Source organism: Panthera leo, chromosome D3, assembly GCF_018350215.1.
Source record: "Panthera leo isolate Ple1 chromosome D3, P.leo_Ple1_pat1.1, whole genome shotgun sequence".
Classification (NCBI taxonomy): domain Eukaryota; kingdom Metazoa; phylum Chordata; class Mammalia; order Carnivora; family Felidae; genus Panthera; species Panthera leo.
Genome location: NC_056690.1, coordinates 20873891 through 20893132, shown reverse-complemented (window position 1 = coordinate 20893132; position 19242 = coordinate 20873891). Strand labels below are relative to the sequence as shown.

The 19242-nt window shown below is 47.1% G+C and overlaps 1 pseudogene and 1 gene segment (V, D, J or C); both read left to right on the top strand.

Annotated features, from left to right (window-relative positions):
* Positions 1 to 225: 225 nt before the first annotated feature.
* Positions 226 to 756, top strand: LOC122203917 (annotated as a pseudogene).
* An 8811-nt stretch (positions 757 to 9567) lies between these two features.
* On the top strand, positions 9568 to 11575 carry LOC122204042. The segment is given in 2 exon segments: positions 9568 to 9643; positions 11202 to 11575. Coding segments are annotated over 2 exon segments (450 nt in total).
* Positions 11576 to 19242: the final 7667 nt, after the last annotated feature.

Sequence of the window (19242 nt, the reverse complement as noted above, 5' to 3'; positions counted from 1 at the left end):
CATGCAGGTGCTTCCTCCCAGGGTTCTCCCCAGTGGTGAAGCCAACCTCCATCGTCCCCAGGGTGTGTCCTTCAGCTGGGCTGAAGCACCAGGGCTCAGGGAGGGTCTGGGCAGTCACTAGATGGACTTCATTTGCATGGACAGCTCCTCCTGTGGCAGAGGGTGGAGGAGAAAAGGAGGCCTGGGGCAGCCCAGCCCAGTGTGGGTACCAGGGTCTGTGTCACCATGGCTTGGCCTCTTCTAGTCCTCATGCTTGTGTCTCAATGGACAGGTAGGGACTGGCCTCAGGGACACAGGGGGGCCTCAAAGGATGCTTCCCATGCTCAGCATTTTGGGACATTTTCCCCGCATTTCTGGTTCCATCACTGACGAGTGTCTGTGTTTGCAGGTTCCCTGTCTCAGCCTGTGCTGACCCAGCCGCCCTCCCTGTCTGCCATCTCCGGGAACAACAGCCAGACTCACCTGCACCCTGAACAGCGGGTTCAGTGTTGGAGGCTACTACATAAATTGGTTCCAGCAGAAGCCAAGGAGCCCTCCCCAGTATCTCCTGTACTACTACTCAGACTCAGATAAGCACCAGGGCCCTGGGGTCCCCAGCTGCTTCTCTGGGTCCAAAGATGCCTCGGCCAATGCAGGGCTTCTGCTCATCTCTGGGCTGCAGCCTGAGGACGAGGCTGACTATTACTGTGCTATAGCTCATGGCAGTGGGAGCAGCTTTGGTTACTCACAGTGTCTCAGATAATGAGGAAGTGAGACCAAAACCCCTGGGTCCACAGACCTTGTCTCCAAGCCTCTTTTTTTGAGAAGCTTCTGTGGAGGCTCCTGTAGGGGAGAGTCCTCTATGGTGAGACCTGTCCTTGAGGAGGTTGAAATGACACAGAATAAATTTAATAGTGAACATATGGGAATCAACAGAGACCTAGAAAGTCAAAAGACACGCAGACAAAATGAGATCTATGTTTTTCTGAATTACATAGACGAGGTAGGGGTCTAGTATTCAATGCAAAGAAATGCACATCACAGAGAAGAAGAAGACTAGAGTAGATGTTGGGAAAACAATGTGTGCAGGGCCCCTGGGAAATGATGGGACACAGAGGACTGTGACCAAACAGGGCTTGCTGGCTGCCCCTCCCCCCCCCCCCCACGGTCTCCCCCACCATGTCCATATCCTAGTGCAGTTGTCTGTGGTGCCAGCTGGCTTCCCAGAGCAGGTGCTCGCACTGAATTTTTTAGTCAGTTGAAGAGACATGAAGAGCTTTTCCTGTGTGTGTGGACCTTGACTGCTTTTTAACTCAAAATAATCTTCATCCCAGGGAGCCTGGGTGGCTCAGTCATTAAGTGTCCTCTTCTGTTCGGGTCATGGTCTCCCGGTTCGTGGGATCGAGCCCTGCATGGGGCTTTGTGCTGACAGGTCGGAGCCTGGAAGCTGCTTCAGATTCTGTGTCTCCCTCTGTCTCTGCCCCTCCCCCACTCATGCTCTGTTGCTCTCTGTCTCAAAAGTAAATAAACACACGAACATTTTTAAAAAATAATAAATAAAAAAAACTTTATGCTGAGTGGCTCATCGAGGGGAGGCCCGCCCTTGTGTCCTGCAGTTCCAGTAAGAATTTGCTATGGCCGAGGTCAAACGTTGCTGTCTGCGTGCTTCTCTTGGATTTTGACGGTTCCCTGTCTCACCCGTGGGTCTTTCATCTATTTTGAGTTCATTTTTGATTATGGTGTAAGAAAGTGGTACAGTCGTTCTTCTGCACGTTGCTGTCCAGTTTACTCCACACCATTTGTTGAAGACACTGTCTTCTTCCCATTGGATATTCTTTCCTGCTTTGTCCAGCATGAGCTAGTGTATAGTGTCCTGGACTTGACACTTTCCAGGTTCCTCTGTCTCCCCAGGAGTCATTGTCAACCTGTGCTCACCCAGCCTTCATCAGCATCACAATCGAGGAAACAGAATCCCCATGAGCAGGAAACCCAGTGACAGCGAGTGTCACTGGAGTCCCATCAGCAGGGCAGGACTTGCTTTGAACACCTGCTCTCCTGGGATGAGGCTGACGCTCAGGGATCCCTGGGTGAGTCTCTGTCCCCATGGGCGGCTGAGCCCTCAACCATGTCTGGATTCCAGGTAGCGCCTGAAGTTGATCAGTGCACTGATTCTGGGACAGCAGCCTCAGTGCTGCTCCCTTGGAGCTCAAGGCCCACGGGGACACGAGGCACACTCTGCATCCTCTCAGGGCTGGACTGTCACCCTCAGACACTCCAGAGACACCTCCAGCCAGGATAGGTCTCTGCTGAAACGTCTGTCTCAAGTCAGGGCTACAGGGCCTGTGACCTCAGAGACACAGTGCCCCTTATCTCCACCTCAGCTGGCATCTATATGGGATCTTTGAAAGAATTTTCTGGGTCAAATTGGCCTTAGCTAGTGGCAATTCATTCCTCTAATCAGCGGCGGCTGACTGAGCAATTTTTCTATCCTGAACACGGTGAACACAAGACACAGTGACTATTGCTTTACCCACCCTGAGAGGAGTCTGACCCCTTATCGTTCCATGCAGCAAACTTTGTGTTTGTTCATTCCACCAGAGAGATCAGTGTGAAGTTCACTGGAACAGGCTCCTCATGGTGTTTCCCAGGGCACCATTTTGGGCTTTCCTACTTTACCTGTTAGACCAGACCTAATATGCAAAATCTTTATTAAAATAATAATAAGAATAGTAATAACAATAATGAATCAAGAGATTTAAGCAAGGTATTGGCCCCTATTCAACCAAGAACTAAATGTCACATATTTTCCATTATGTTTTCACGCATTTGGCAACCACTATTTTAAATCATATTCTGTCTGCAATAAACATGGGTCTGGGGAAACACACTCGCAATTGAACCTGTACCTTCCCATTGAAACTGTCACTGAGTTTAAATCATTCTTTTGGAGCTGAGTTTTTGGAAAAAATGACACACATTCATTTTAAGGTAACTGTTGTCTAATAGGTGATTAACACATGAAGTCTGCAAACAGGTCCCTGTCAGAACACCTGCAGCTGTCACTCCTTCCCTCCTAGAACTCCCTGCAGGTTTGCCCTTTGTGCTCTGAGGTCAATGCCACACACAGCCTCACTTGGCAGGGCTTTTGCAGAGTTGGGTCTATGTGTTTACAGAACAGATAATAGGAGGGAATCTGTGCCCACAGCGTGAGGAGGACTGTTTTCTAAACTGGTGGAAATAGTGACAGATGACTGAGGCTTTTAGGGCTTAACCCTTCTAGGAACAGACACGAGTGCTTCTACACAACCCGGAAAGGAGTGCTCCCCAACTCCTCAGGGCTGTGTGAACACGAGTGGAAGGGGAGTTCTGGAAACCAGGGAGGAATCCCATAAGAGGAACGGCCAGCCTCCTGGACAGAAGGGAACACCTGTCCATGGAGACCTGTCACTGTTCTGAACTTGATCATGATCTCAAAGGAGTGTGTCCCAGAGATACCAGCTCAGTCTTGACCCATGAACGAGCAAGGGAGCAGTGGGGAGGGTGGAGCTGTCTCTCTGATGGACTCTGGTCACCATGTCACACAATGGTGTGTCTGTGACTGGACACTAGGGGTCACTCAGGGCCTGGTTCTGAGGGGTCATGGTTATTGAGACTTGGGATCTGCCACCTGGCACTGCCTTTGCCTTCTGCTCAGGGCTCCCATCTGGGACCTCCCACCCCCTGGCCCCAAACAGCCCCTGCCCTGCCCACCCCTGACCTCCTCAGGATGAGGGACCAAGGGATGATGGGTCTGTGAAGGGTCAGAGAGTTGAGGGTCTCATGCATGGATGAGCCCTCCCTCTCTCAGAGGATGAAGAGGGGAAGGAGGGGTTAGGGAAGATCTGCTCAGCAGTGGGGTCACACAGGGCAGGAAAGGTGATGACCTCCCCCATGGCCTGGTTCTCTCTCCTCCTCATCCTACTTGCTTGCTGCATAGGTGACTGGATGCAGATACAGGGGAAGGGGCCCCGCTTCCTCCTCTTTCTCTAGACCCCAGCCTCATCCTCTCTGTCTCTTCTTCTTCCAGAGTCCTTGGCCCAGTCTGTGCTGACTCAGCCATCTTCAGTGTTTGGGTCCCTGGGCCAGACGCTCACCATTTCCTGCACTGGAAGCCCAGCCAACATTGGGGCCGGTTATTGTGTGTTTTGGTACCAACAGCTCCCAGGAATGACCCCTAAAACTATCATCTATGAGAACACTCGTCTTTTGGGGGTCCCAGACCAGTTCTCTGGCTCTGGGTCTGGCAACACAGTCTCCTTGAGCATCACTGGGCTCCAGGCAGACGACGAGGCTGATTATTACAACTCAGCATGGGACAAGAATCTCACTGCTTGCCCAGTGCCCAGTCCTTTGGAGAAGTGCGACAAAAATCTGTTGTTTCCCCAGCAACAGGGCTCCTCTAGCAATCTCCTCTCTTTGGCCAAGTCAGCTGCTTCCTTCGTTTGGTGTAAACTGTAGTCTGAGAACAATTTCAAGGAACTTTGGTTAGCAAATGATCCATATTCTATTAACTTCAGGCCCCCAAGCCTGTCCTTGGCAGGAACACATTGTAGGAGATTCTCCTACCGAGGAGAAGTTCCTGGGCATCAGGGGCCAGCTGTTCTGGGAACAGATCTGTGACGGGTCAGGACAGAGCCAGGAACAAAGAGTCCAGGTGTGTCTGAGTGTTGATACAGTGCTGCCCAGATAATGTGCATCCATAGCACTTCCTGAACACCTAGTGTATGCCACAAATGACTCTGGGGATGTGGGACCCATGTGGACGTGACAGGAAGGGTCCCCATGTTCAGGGAGTTGACGGTGTCTAGGACAAGAGAGAGGACACAGAACCTAAACGTGTTGTAAAGGAAGGTTGTGAGGAGGGGTGAGGTCTTTGGGGTTAGAGCTGGAGCACTGTAGAGTTTGATAGTGAACCCCAGACCCTATGCCCAGAAATGACATCCCAGTTTTGCACAGATAAGGAAGGAGCAGGAGGGGAGTAGGAAGGTGTGACTTGGCAGGGGCTGTGGACTGAGCCATAGTCAGGTTTGGGGCTCCAGATGAGAGGTGGAGGGTTGGGGAAGGTCAGGGGCCTCAGGACAGGAAGGAATCAGGGGCTGAGGATGGGGAAGGGAAGGAGAGGAAGAACATGAAGACTGCCTGTGTGTGAGCTGCTGTGAAGGTACATCAACTTTCTCTGAAGTTACAGAAAGTTGTTCGGATTTACTTTGCACGACACCTGGCAAAGGGCAGTGTTAGTCCAGCTCATTTGATGGGAGAAAAATCAAAATGTTAGGTTTGAGACCTATAGCCAGACATTGTAGGAAGCTATGGAAATCAGGTTCTAGTCCAGGTTTTAATGAACAGGATTAGAATCAAGTATGTACCCATGTGTTTATTGAAAAAAATTATTTCCTCTACAACCACCCTTGTTTTTATTCCTTACAGCCTAATGGACATTCATTTGTTTGCAAAATAAGTGTGATTTCAAAAAGAACTTGGTGTGATGATTATTTACCTAACTACAGCAAAATAGCTGTTGACCATATAGACTCTTTAAAACTTGCTTTGCTGGGACTTTTATAAGAAACCTCTAGAGTGAACATTTAGCAGCCCCTGCAGGCCAAAAGTCCAGCCAAACTGGTGCCAAAAACCTGCCATAAGACTTAGCCTGCAACACCTGTAGAAGTGGGCAATTTCTCTGTGCTCAGGGTCCCAGCAATCCCAAGTTTCCTGCACCTTCCAGAAAATGTCCTGCTTGACGCACTGGAAGAGTTGCTGGGAACTCTGTAAGCAGGTGGCAGGCTGATACTTCCAAGAAGCTGCATTGGAACCATAAAGTCAATGTTAGGTACATAAAGCTGTCTGGTGATATGGAGTATTTGCATCTGCATATCCCTTTCAAATACGACATTCTAGTCAATATCTTGGTATTACGACATTCTAGTCAATATCTTGGTATTGTAGTCTGTTACAAGAAAAATGGAATCTTATCAAACTTGTGCTAATAAATGTATCGCCATAAAATATGAGAGAGTCACTGACAGTTTATGAGGTCTGGAAGGATCAGGTAGGGAGAAAAATAAATGGCTTCATTGGTTGACATAGGTAGATTTCATCATGTCATTATACGTAAGTGTGCTTAAAAGAAGTTCCTTGAATCTGAAGGAAAGAAACTGTTTTTAAAAGGCAGCAATGTTTTAAAGAAAATGTCACGAAAATTGTATTTATCCTTCTCTGTACATTCAGTGCCATGGTATTAAGTTTTGTGCCATTTGAATCCAGTTTTCCTATTAGTTCTTGGAATTTACACCTCGGTGTTACTATCCTAATGGTATCAAAACCCGAAGTTTGTCAAAAGTCCTCTCCATGAATATCCTTGATGATGAAACACATTGCAGGAGCATGGGAGTAACACGGTCACTGTGCATGAGAAGCCGTAAAAGTGGTCATGGCCAAAGATGTGAGTAGAGTTCATTACGATGCAATTGACAAGAAAATGTGTTTATTCCTCTGACACCCAACACAAACACATTTTAAAGGCAAGTAGAGAAAGTTACCTAGTTATAAGCAACATGTAGGACTTCTGAAATATTATAAACAATTTGTTTTCAATGAATGACATTTCTGATAAACATAGGAAGTATTTTGGTAAAACAGAGTGCTTGTATTCTAGGCAGATAAGGTTAAAAGTGAATAAACCTTTTGTTTCCATTTTTAATAAGAGCAGACCAATAGTTCAAGAGAATTTTGACCTTTTAACCCAGAGAAAACACAATTTTAATTTTTCATCCATGTATTTTGATATGAAACATCATTTCTTTACTGAATATCTTTAAAATTTAACCAGTACTGACCACACTTAAAATTCCTTTCCAGGTTTCTTTTCCAAAATCCTACTACAGTTTTCTCTTATACATTTAGATCTCGATCTAAGGATTCTTTGAACAACCGGACTCATGTTAGGACAAAATTATTTTTCTTTTCCTTCAACACAAAATGTATTCCCTTTCTTCATACTTTTTTCCCTCAAAAAACACACCTCTTACTTTCCTGGAGCACATAGCTGTTTTCCTTATTGTTTTTAGTAGCCTAAGTTATATTTATTAGAATTCCTAACTCTAGAGACCTTAGTTTTCTAGTGAAAATTAAATAGGAAGCAACTGTGAACTGTTTGCTATGCCAGTATTCTTTAGATTAGCAAATTTATGACTACCTTTCACAATTTCTAGAAACATAATAAAACATTTAAATAAATAACAACCCAAGTTTAGTAATGGCCCCACATTTATCTTTATAGTTTTTCTGTACTAAGACAAAAGTAGATAAACAGATGGTTCATACTGAAATTTTTTATTATTTTATCTTATTTACCTTACAAAATGTAAAGAACTACAATTGTTAGGAAGCTATACTCTCCGTAGCAATTAGTAGATTAAATGCGATCCCTATCAAATGCCCACATGCCTATTTTGTACTCTAAGAAAAGACGATCTTAAAATTTCTGTGGAATTGCATGGACTCAGAACATCCAAAAAATCCTGAAGAAGAACACATTTTCAGGACTGACAATTCTAGTTTTCAAAACTCACTGGGGCACCTGCGTGGCTCAGTTGGTTTGGCATCCAACTTCTGCTCAGGTCATGTTCTCACATGAGTTCGAGCCCCACATTGGGCTCTGTGCTGAAAGCTCAGAGCCTGGAGCCTGCTTCAGATTCTGTGTGTCCCTGTCTCTCCGCTCCTTCCCTGCTCGCACTCTGTGTCCATCTCTCTCTCTCTCAAAAATATATAAACATTAAAAAAATTTTTTTTTAGATTTAAAAACTCACTAAAACTCACTTATGAAGCTATAGTCAACATGAATGTGGTACCCGCCTAAGGATAGACATAGGGATAAGTAAAACATATCTCAGAGGCCAGAAATGAATCATTCATCTATGGTCAATTGATTTTCAAAAGGATGCTCAGAGAATGTACTCTGAAAAAAAAAGTTCTCTCCAACCAATGGTGCTGGACCAACTAGATATTCACACACAAAAGTATGAAGTTAGACTCTTACCACACACTATAAACAAAAATGGATGTAAAATGGATCAAAGATCTAAATTTTAGAGCTAAAACTATAAAGATCTTAGAAGAAAACAAGAAGGAAATCCCCATGATTTTTGAGCTTGGCAAGAGATTCTTCACATAGGATATCATAGGAAACACCCAAAAAAGGGGGGGATGATCATCAATTGGGTTTCTCAAAAGTTCCTATTTTTGTACACCCAAAGATACTATCAAGAAAGAAAATGCAACCTTAAGTACAACCGCATCTCCCAGAGGCCACTGAAGGAGATAAGAAATGCCTGGGACAGCCTAGCTCTAGCCATGGGTTCTCAGTAGGACTGTGACCACCATGGTGTAACCTCTTCTCCTTGTGTTCTCTTCTTACCACACAGGTAAGGACGGTCCTCAGTGATCCAAAGCAGCCTCTGAGCCTATGTCCACACCTTTGGATCAGAACTCCAAGCAGCTTCACCTCCATCCCTGCCCCATCACCCATGAGTGTCTGTGTTTGCAAGTTCTTTCTGCCAGCTTGTGCTGACTCAGACTCCCTCCTTCTCCGCATCTCTGAAGAATCAAATAGACTCATTTTCACCCTGAGAAGTGGCATCATTGTTGTTTTAAGAAATATGCATAATGGTGCCAGTAGAAGCCATGGAACCCTCGGCGGTATCTCCTACGATTCAAGGCAGGGTCAAATACCACACCAGAGATTCCAGTGCCCTGTCATTTTCTGGACCCAACGATGTTTTGACCAATGCATATGTTCTGACATCTCTGGGATCCAGTGTGCAAGGAAGTGACTCTTAGTGTCATATATGCCAAGATAGTACCAATGCTTACACAGTGCTTTAGATCCATAGGGAAGTGAGAGAAAATCTCCCTCCACTCTCTAGACCTGGTGGCATCCCCTGTCAAGAGGTTCCGGGAGTGACTTTTGTTGTCAGATCTTCCAAAAGATTATTGTTGTCTGGGAATAAGATGATCTGAGAGTGCCATATCCCTTCCTTCAGTTATATCTTCAGAGTGATCCTTACTCACCCAGTGTTCATATTTTCGAAGGCAAACTAGCTTGTTTAGAGTTACAAATGACTCAGTGGAGGAGAGCCTGGCTGTCTCATTGGTTAGAGCATGCAACTCTTGACCTTGGGTTCATGAGTTCAAGCCCCACTTTAGGTTCAGATGTTACTTAAAAATAAACTGTTGAGGGTCACCTGGGTGGCTCAGTTGGTTGAGCGTCCAACCCTTTTATTTCAGCTCAGGTCATGATCCCAGGGTGTTGGGATCAAGTCCTGTGTCAGACTCCACACTCACTTTCTCCCTTTTTCCTGTGATAGAGCTCTGCTGAACTCCTGAATTCCCTGGTGCTGGGCAGTGCCTTCCCAATGAGCAGATCTGAACAGATCCCTTAACAAGGAAGATAGACAAAATGACTATTACACATGCAAAGTGATTTCCAACTTCATATGTCATTGTTGTATTACAAATTGAACAAGGACGTACCAGAGGCCTCCCGTGACCATGGCTAAAGTTCAATATAGTGACAGCAGCAATACTACCGAGGATGTGGGGCAGCAGGAACTCTTATTCACTGCTGGTGGGAGTGCGAAAGGCCCCATCACTTGGGAAGATTCCTTGGCAGTGTCTTCCACGGCAAACAAAGCCTTAACGATATAATGCAAAAAGAACAGTCCTACGGATTACTCTAAATGAGGTTCTTGTGTGCAACTAGAATATGCACCTAAATGTTTGTTGCTGTCTTATTTATGATTGCCAAGACTCGAAAGTGACCAACGCATCCTTTAGAATGGTTAAACAATATCTGTATGTCCACACATGGAATAGGATGCAGGAGAAAGACATGAGTTATCAGGCCACAAAACACATGGGTGAAACTTCCATGCATATGTGTTAGTGTCAGAATCCACCGTGAAGAGTCTGCAACAGTGAGTAGGGGGGATGAGGGGCAGGGACCCAGGCCCCAGCTCCAGGCCCTGGGTCACTGTGCATCCCGTGTCCACCAGACGGCACTGGTGCTCCCCCAATCCCTCAGCTGGCAGGTTCCCTCTCCTTGTGTCTAGCAGGTGCTCTTGATGATTTGCACAGACAGGATTGCAAGTCTCCCAGAACACGGAGGTGAGGTCGCAAGATGGCCTTGCAGTGGTCCCTGCTAGATGCCCAGCCCTGCTCTGTCCCCACACCTGCAGCACCCTCATCAGGGTTTGCTGTGTCTTGTCTCCCCTGCTCTGGAGGGACCCGGCATGCCCACATTACGTGTCCTCCTGCGTGAGTGTGTGTCCCCTAGGTGAGCTCCTGTCCACATCTGGCACCCAGAGCCAGCATGCATCGTCTGAGCTGTACCATTGGGACAGATGGTTTCTATTCCCTCTTTTGTGGGTCTTGTCCTCAGCTCCATAGTGGTTCACAGGTTGTACTGAGTCAGGACTGCATGTGTCCCTCTCATCAGACCCCATCCATGGATGATAACTGATGTAGAGCAGGACCTTTCTCTTTCCCTGGAGGGTCACTCTCAGGTGGTGGAAACATAGGCACCAGGGAAGCCTGCATTGGGAAAGGAGAGGTTCACCCAGACACCAGCAGGGGACACGGTGACAAGGTCTTCGGCTTTCTGCAGGATGGGGGCTCCCTGCTGAGTAGCCCTCCAAGACAGAAAGCCCCAGGACTGGACCCCTTGTTTCCAGTGGGGACAGGGCAGGTGTGTCCTCTCTGTTCCTGGAGGAGTCCCTGAACCTGGGCCTGTGTGTGGTCCCAGCAGCTGCTTCTTCCAGGCCCACCCAGGGGAAAACTAGTGCATCACATAGTCTTCCTGTCAAGGAGCTGCAGACCTCTAAGTGCATAGGAGCAAGGAGCAGGGGTGGGTCCCATTTGCATGAATAGCCCCTCCTTGTGAGTTCTGTGGACTGGGGATAAGACAAGCCTGGGGCAGCCCAGCCCCGGCTCTGTGGTGTAGGAAAGGAGTGTGTCACCATGGCCTGGATCCTGGTCCTCCTCCTGCTCTTCTGCCACTGCACAGGGAGGGACAGGACCCAGTGTCCCAGCGTGGGCCTGCAGCCAGAGTGAAACCATTGTGGCTCAGCTCCCTAATCCTATGTTCCCTGTCCCTTGTCTTCCCTCTGCTGTGTCTGTGTTTTCAGGTTCCCTGTCCCAGCCTGTCGTGACTCAGCCAGCCTCCCTCTCTGTATCTCTGGGAACAACAGCCAGACTCACCTGCACTCTGAGCAGGGACATCAATGTTGGAAGCTATAACATATACTGGTTCCAGCAGATGGCACGGAGCCCTCCCCGGTATCTCCTGTACTACTACTCAGACTCAGATAAGCACCAGGGCCCCGGGGTCCCCAGCCACTTCTCTGGGTCCAAAGATGCCTCGGCCAATGCAGGGCTTTTGCTCATCTCTGGGCTGCAACCTGAGGACGAGACTGACTATTACTGTGCAATCTGGCCCAGTAGTGCTGGTCACAGTGACACAGACACATGGGGAAGTGGGACAAATACCCAGCCTGCTTAGACCACTGTAGTCTGAATCTCTGAAGTCTAATGTAAATTGAATGCACAATTACTATACTTGGGTGTAGCTACTGGATCTGAATGTCCTTCTTCCCAATTTCCTATCAAACCTGTGTGAACTCTATGAAAAAAAGAAAAAAGAAAGAAAGAAAAATGACAACAACAATAAAGCAAACCAAAGACAACAGAAAAGTTATAATGATGCAGAAATTTCGCCTAGTGGTTCACACGTAAAAATTAGAGCCTGTGGATTTGGCTTTTTTTCTCTTCACAAGGGTCCATCAACTTGCCTTAGTTTTCTGGTCAGAGTCTACAGACCGTGCCCGCGGCAGACAGTCCTCCACAGCATGGCCTGTGTTCCTCCAGGGGTGAGAGCAGAGGCCCTCCCTTCCCTCCAGGCTCCTGTGCTCAGGGCTGACTGAGTAGCTCTGTGTCCCAGCCAGGAGATACTAAGAATCACAGACGCAGAGCTGGCCTGGCCCACTGGCTGGGTACCTTCCCTTCATTTGTGATGTCGGGAGAGGGTGACTGCCCCTGGGAGAAACTGTGTGTGCCAGTCAGCAAACTTCTCAGTGGGGCTTGTGAGGGACAGGTGGGAGTGCCACCAGTGCAGCAAAATTTTTAGTCTGCTTGGGAGATTTCACTGACGTGACTTCCCTACAGCTGACACCATCAGGGCCCATGGGCAGCATGTGGCTGGTTTCTGGAGCCCAGAAGAATGGACTGTGTCTTCCTCTCCTCTCCTGCCGCATCGGGGTTGTCCGTGATCCATGCAGTAGAGGGGCTGCGGGGCACCATGTTGCATAAAGGAAGTCAATCCCCTGAGCCTTTCCAGGAGAACGTCTTGTCATTTGCGACAACATGGACGAACCTGCAGGACATGACCCTGAGAGAAATAAGGCCTACACAGAAAGGCAAATGCTTTTTTATCTCATTTATATGTGGAACCTACAGGAAAAAGATAACAAAATCCCTGTCAATTTTTAGTGATGAGGATGAGTTAGAATAGGGTAACACATATAAAGATGGGAAAGAGATTGGTGTGAGTGCAACTTCCTTAACATAAGTTGGATTTTCATCTAGTAATTTTTAATTATGAAAATACACACAACAGGAAATTTACTCTTTTCATCACTTTCTTGTGCAATTCAGAGATATGAAATATATTCGCCATGTTGGGTGACCATCACGACTCTCCATTTCTCAAAGCTTTTTATCATCCCAAACAGTAACTGTGCACCCAGGAAGGGAATGGGTCAGCTGGGTGTACAGAGAAGCCAGGGCCCCAGGAGCTCATGCCAATGCAGGAAGCAGCAGAGGGCAGAGGGCAGCTCCCATGGGGGCTCTTTGCGGATGTGGCCTGACCCAGGTGGGATCGTTCGTTAGGCTGTGCTTTTTACCCCGGAATGACCACGTGGGTGCACGCTGCAGCCCATGGCATGGGGATCCATGTGCCCGCTGCAGGGGGTCCAGAAACTCCAGCTTTCTTTCCCAAAGTGTGTCAGGGAACATCCGTGAGAACTGAGGTCCTCCTATGAGGCATCTGCTATATGATTCATGCTTATTCTTGTCTGAATTCCCTGCAAAATCCATGTGTGCTCTCCTCCAGAGACTGAGGAAAGGCCTCATTTTCAGTCTACATTTTCTGTGCTTGTCAAGAGGAACTTGCACTTATTTCTGGTCTTTTTATTTATATTATTTGGGTATTTTTAGGTTTATTTATTTATTTTAAGAGAGAGAGAGAGAGAGAGGAAGGAGCAGAGAGAGAGGGAGAGAGAATCCCAAGCAGGCTCAGAACCCGGCTCAGGGCTCAATTATAGAAGTTGAGGTCATGACCTGAACTGAAATCAAGAGTCTGACACTCAACCGACTGAGCCACCCTATTTCTGGCCTTTTGAATCTGTAGCATTGATATATGTGTCTCTTGGGGCCAATACCATACCAATTATAGGTAATGTAGAAAATGCAACGTTTGATAGATGATAGACAAAATATACTCACGTGATCTATAGCCATGCACCGCCATTGATCTACCTCATCGAGGTCAGTGCAGAGGGTAATGGGGACTGGCCTGCCAGAATGGGAAATGAGATGAGAAAACTGGGGTGTCCCCTCATGGCTCCCAAAAGAGGCTGTGGAGGGGAGTGAATGCTCTCTGCTCTTGTGCTCAGTGGGCGGAAACATCATCCCCGAGCTGTCGATGAGTCTTGGCCCCAACAACACAAGTCTCTAAGTAGTGGGAGGAGCCCAGGGTGATTCATACTGAGGAGGCCCTGTGTCTGCAGCAAGGACTGAGGTGTGGTGGCACCTGCAGCACAGGAAGAAGCCCTGAGGGAGGAGAAGATCTGGCCCTTGTGTGGGGGTGGACAGTACGCCAGGCAGACTGAAGTCCTTACTGCCCTGGTCACTCTCTCACAGCTCCAGGATGTCCCTTCCAGTCCTGGGTGCGGCTGGACACTGAGACAGCAGGGGGCGCTGTGGGCCTGTCCCTGAGGGGTGTGTGTGGGGGTCCCAGCTGAACACCCAGGCCTGGAGCCCTGCCTTGTGCCCCCTGCAAAATTGTGCCTAGAGGAGTTTCCCTAGTCCCACCCACCCCACACTCAGCTGTCACCACATTCAGTCCCAGGGGAGGGAGAGATTTGCATGAATTCTTCCTCTCTCTCTTCCAGGAAGGGAGAGGATAAGAGAGGCTTTGTGCAGGTCTCTCCCTTGAGGGCTCAGGACCACAGCCTGGGGTATCTCCACCCTGGCCTGGACCCCTCCCCTCCTCACCTTCCTTGCTCTCTGTTCAGGTTACTGGCTGTGGAAAGTGGAAGAATTGCTTCTGGGGGACCCCTAAGTTGCTTGTTTCCCCCATTTTGAGAACACACTGTGAGTAATAACCTGATACTGACCTGTGTCTCCACTGCTCTGTTGCTGGGTCCTGGGCACTGTCTGTGTTGACACAGGAAGCCTCTTCATCAGGGTCTGTGGGCTAGAAGGTCACCCTCACCTGCACTGGAATCAGCAACAATGTTGGGTCGTATTATGTGTGCTGGTACTCACAGATTCCCCACCGTGTCCCCAAAGCTCAGATGCTCAGAAGTACCGGGCCCTCCGGGATCCCAGCTGGGTTCTCGAGAATAAGGCCTCTCTGATCATCTCGGGCTTGCGGCCTGAGGACGAGGCTGGTCATTACTGACACAGTGCTCTAAGCCCGTGGGCAAATGATACAGCAACGTGCCCCAGTTTCCCATGGTCACTGCCAGTGACAAATAAACAGGGAGACTGAGGACACCCCAGAGCGTCTGAGGGTCTGACTCTCTGAGCACAGAACAACTATGAAGAGTCAGTGACAGTAGCTTCGTCTCATGTTGTTTTCTTCTAAAAATAAGACAAATTTCTTTAGATAATTTACAGGCATAAAGTGCAGTCATTTAAATGGTACGATTCAGTGGTCTGTAGTATGTTTCCTGAGTTTGGCAAACATCATCAGGATCAACTTGACAACATTTCCATCGCCTGCAGAAAAACCCCTGACCCCCGAGCAGTGAGTCCATGGCCCCCCTGCATCAGCCCTTTGGAGCCAAAAATTCCTTTCTGTCTGCAGTGATTTTCCTGTTGTGCACATTTCACAGGTGCCGAATCACAGACCACGTGCCCCCGGAAGCACACCTTTCAGTGGCATCAGCGTGTGCATTGTTGTAGGACCATCACGGGCACCATATTTAAATACAGGGAACGTTTCATCTTTTCATCTAGAGACGTGTTCATCTTGTGCCGAGGACACGCGGATCTATCTAGATGGCTGCAATTTTAATAGAGGCTGTCGAAATAACATAATTATTTTCCATGATGGTGTGTAATCACAGATTCTTTTTTAAAAAGTTTATTTTCCGATGGCTATTTTCCCACATTGTCATTTTTTATTTTGTAGATTTCTGCATACTGCAATTTTGTTCAATAATTTAGCCGGTGTTGTTTATTATTATGAAGAATAATATTATGTGTTACGGTCCATTTTTCAAGTGTTTGCCTCATACATTTTTCCTTTCCTTGTGGTGGGCAAGTGGGCTCTGCGGCCTTTCTCCTTTTCCCATTCCCTCATGCCCGGCAGACTCTACATGTCTACTCCCTACTCTTTTTCCTTAGTGAGATGTTTCCAGAGCGTCCTTCCTGACTTGGCTTTCTCACCCATCAGCCCACAGCACTGCATCTGAGACCTCCCATTTCACTATTGCTCGCCCTGGATGCCCGTCCTGGGGTCAGGGCTTGGGTCTCTCCACTTGCTGTCCTGTGTCTTCACTCTCAGGGGCTTTTTCGAGTGATGGTGGTTCAGACCCACGGCTAGCTTTCCCCTTCTGTCACCCCAGCCTTTTCGGGAACTGACTTCTCTTTCCACTGACGCTCATGATTTGTGGTGTGAGCCTGGGCGCGAGGCCACCAGGGATTCTTAACAACAGATACCTTTAAAATTATTTCATTTTTTTCTAACTTACTTTGATCTAAAGGGTGAAAATGAGCAAACAAAGATAACTTTAAGAAAACTGTTACTTAATATTTCTCTGAAATTTCTTATTAATAGACTTAAATGTCTCTAAAACCACAGGTAGAGAGTAGAGAGAAGAAGGCAGGTTTCCAAGTTAAGGGATGAAATATATTACTTAGAAGTGTTGGAGCTACTTTGAGTTCACTCCTTGGTGAGGTACAGGCAGAGGCTTTAGCAGATGCTGTCACACAAAGGAAACTTTATTTGCCACAGATAAGGGGATCAGGGACAAGAATTATCAAAGCTGTGACTCCCTGAGTGGAGGCAAGTGAGTTCCTTTCATTTGGGGTTAGGATGGATACCCAGAAAAGGGAGTTTTGTCATCTTATGCAAGAGTGGGCCTGAGGTTGTGCAGGAATATGGAGAACAGGAGCTTGTGTCCCCATCATGTGGTAGGTCAATGAAGCTTGTCCTCCTCCTAGGGCAGAGACCTAACATGATAAAGAGGCAGAGGTCACTGGAGGACACTCCCTGGTCCATCTGCACTGGTGGAGCTGTTGCAGGAGATAAAACTGGTCTAGGCTCCCAGGCTCTTTCTGCTGTTTGCCTCTGAAATAGATGAACATTCCTGTGAAAAGAAGGGGTGTCAGTGGGGGTCCTACTGGTGACTGTTTTAACCTCATTAACCTGTGGGGCAAGGTTTCAATCCTGCAAAAACAACTCAAGCATGTGCTTTAGGTCAAAGTTTACTTTTGTTCCTGCACTGGGACTTTTCCTCTGGGTCACTGTCTCTGAAGCACTCAGGCTATTTCCTGGCCTGGTGGAGACTGGTAGGTTGGCATCCCCTTTGTTCTCCTCAAACCCTGAACTCCTGACCTTGTTGCATTTCTTTTTTCTTTTCCTCCCAGGAATGTGCTCAGTATGGGTGCTGGGCAAGTAGAACCTGCAGGGCACAGACCACAGAAAATAGCTGGGGGGCTCAAATGAGTGCTCTTGGGGCAGGAAAGCTGTCTCCTCTTTATATACAGAGATTTTTTTCCCACCTGGGGACCCCTTCAGTTCTGCTTTCAGAAGGCTAAGCGTATTTAGTTTAAAAACACTGTGCTAACAAGCAGACTTGGGCGGCTTAGTCAGTTAAATGTCTGACCTCAGCTCAAGTCATGATCTCCTGCTTTGTGATTTCAATTCCCACGTCCACCTGTCTGCTGTCAGCAAGGAGTCTGCTTTGGATCCTTCATCCCCTCTCTCCCTGCCTTAACCCTGCCCTCTTGCGCTCTCTCTCTCAAAAATAAATAAAAATTAAAAAATATGGTCCTAATAAGGTAATTCAGGAAAGTCATGAGACATGTATATAATAAAGTTTGTATTAATTATTTCAATAAAAATTTCTGTAATAACGAGACCTTGTTATATGCTAAAAACAAAAAGGATTCTTATCATATTGCCAACAATGTCAAGATGCTAATATTATTGAACAGAGAGCTGGTTCTGAATTCAGGCTCTGCTGTTTGCCACTAGAAATTCATTCAATACTTGAGAGACAAGGGATGGTGGGAAAGGAATGGGTGCTTCCTCAGGAAGTCAACAGCCTGGGGAGATGTGGATAAATGTCTCAAAGATCATTTTCTCTGTCTAGAAGTCCTGCACTTTCATACGGGAAGGTGCAGGGAATCGTGGCGGCTCTCCATGGGGCAGAAGCAAGTGTCCACGTGGCTAGTTCTCTGTGGACATGAGCCTGTCATTGCCAGATCTGTTGGCATCATTGGCAGCTGCTCCAAATGTGGTCAGGCCTTCGCCTCTGGGAAAGGTCAGTCCTTCACTCCTTCCTCAGGGACAGTGGCCTGCAAATCGCAAGAAAGTAGGGTAGTTCTGTTGCAGATCAAGGGTCTTAGGTCAGCGCACAAAGAGAGACTATGCTTGAAACAAGTTCACTGGAGAGACCAGAAGGAGAGCTGTTACGCTGAGATGTGTGAAATGTATGTATTAAGGGAATTGTAAACTGTCCCGAAGAATGTGAAAGCATATTTGAAATGGTGAACTGTGTTAGACTCTATGTCTAGAATTCTCTCTTGTTGAACAAGACAGCGGGATGCTGGATGAAAAGCGAGAGATGGCTAATGTCCAGGAAAAGACAAGAGCCCCAAACAAGGGTCCTTGCCCTGTGTTTATCAAGATCAGAAGGCTTACAGATTTGATGAGCGTGCACAAAGAGACAAGGAAATTGTGAACATTCACTTGGGGATGTGAGGGAAAAGGGATTTTGAAGATATACAGCGTTTGGGGTTTTGGTCAATATACAACAAAATCCTGGTACTGGGCTGATGGGCAGATGGTTGTTACCATGGTTGTTAATGGCACCGGCACCATTTCTGTTTATCTGAGCCAGCCTAGGGGGTAAGGCAGACAGGGGGAACAACCTCAGGGTTAACAAGGCACCTTTCTTTTGTTAACCATCTCTGCTCTGGGCTGCTTTGCCTGCAGTGCAGCGGTCTGTAGCTCAATTTACCTGTTTATCTAACTTGGTCCTTTCCTCCAGTAAAAGCAGCTTTTCTGCTATAGTACTAAGTTCGAGAGTGCTTCTGCCCTGCATGCCTAATCTGGCTTACCTCATATACCTTTGTATGGGGAGCCTTTGTGCCTGTTCTTATTTTAGGACTTTTCCCTTCCCTCTCTATTCTGGGGGCTCTGCAACCCCTTTCTATTCTGGGGTGCCTTTGCACCTCCCTATTCTTGGGATGCCTTTACATCCCCCTAGTCTTGGGGTGCCAATCTGGTTTGCCCAAACTCAGTTGCCAGAGTGCAGCTCCAGGAGATCCAGGGGTTCCCGAAGGATGACCGGCATTGGCGAAAAAGTGAAAATAAAACAAAAATAAATTAAAAAACTAAAATAGAAACAAAAAATAAAAATGGACACAGACAACAGCGGTGTGTTGAACCAGCCGATTTATTGCAGTAAATGTGGCATTATATATGCTAGTGATTTCCTTGTAGCATACTTCAACTATGTTTTTCTAACATTACCTAATTTTGAAAATGTTCCTATGTGTAAACAACCTTTAAGAAATAACATGGTGATTTTGCCCTAACTTTCCCGCATACCCTTTGATTATAGATTAATTTCTTACATTATTCCATTATGCATCTGCGTTTATCTATAATCTACAAAGGATTTGCTTTGCTGTTCTCGTGAAAGGCCCTCC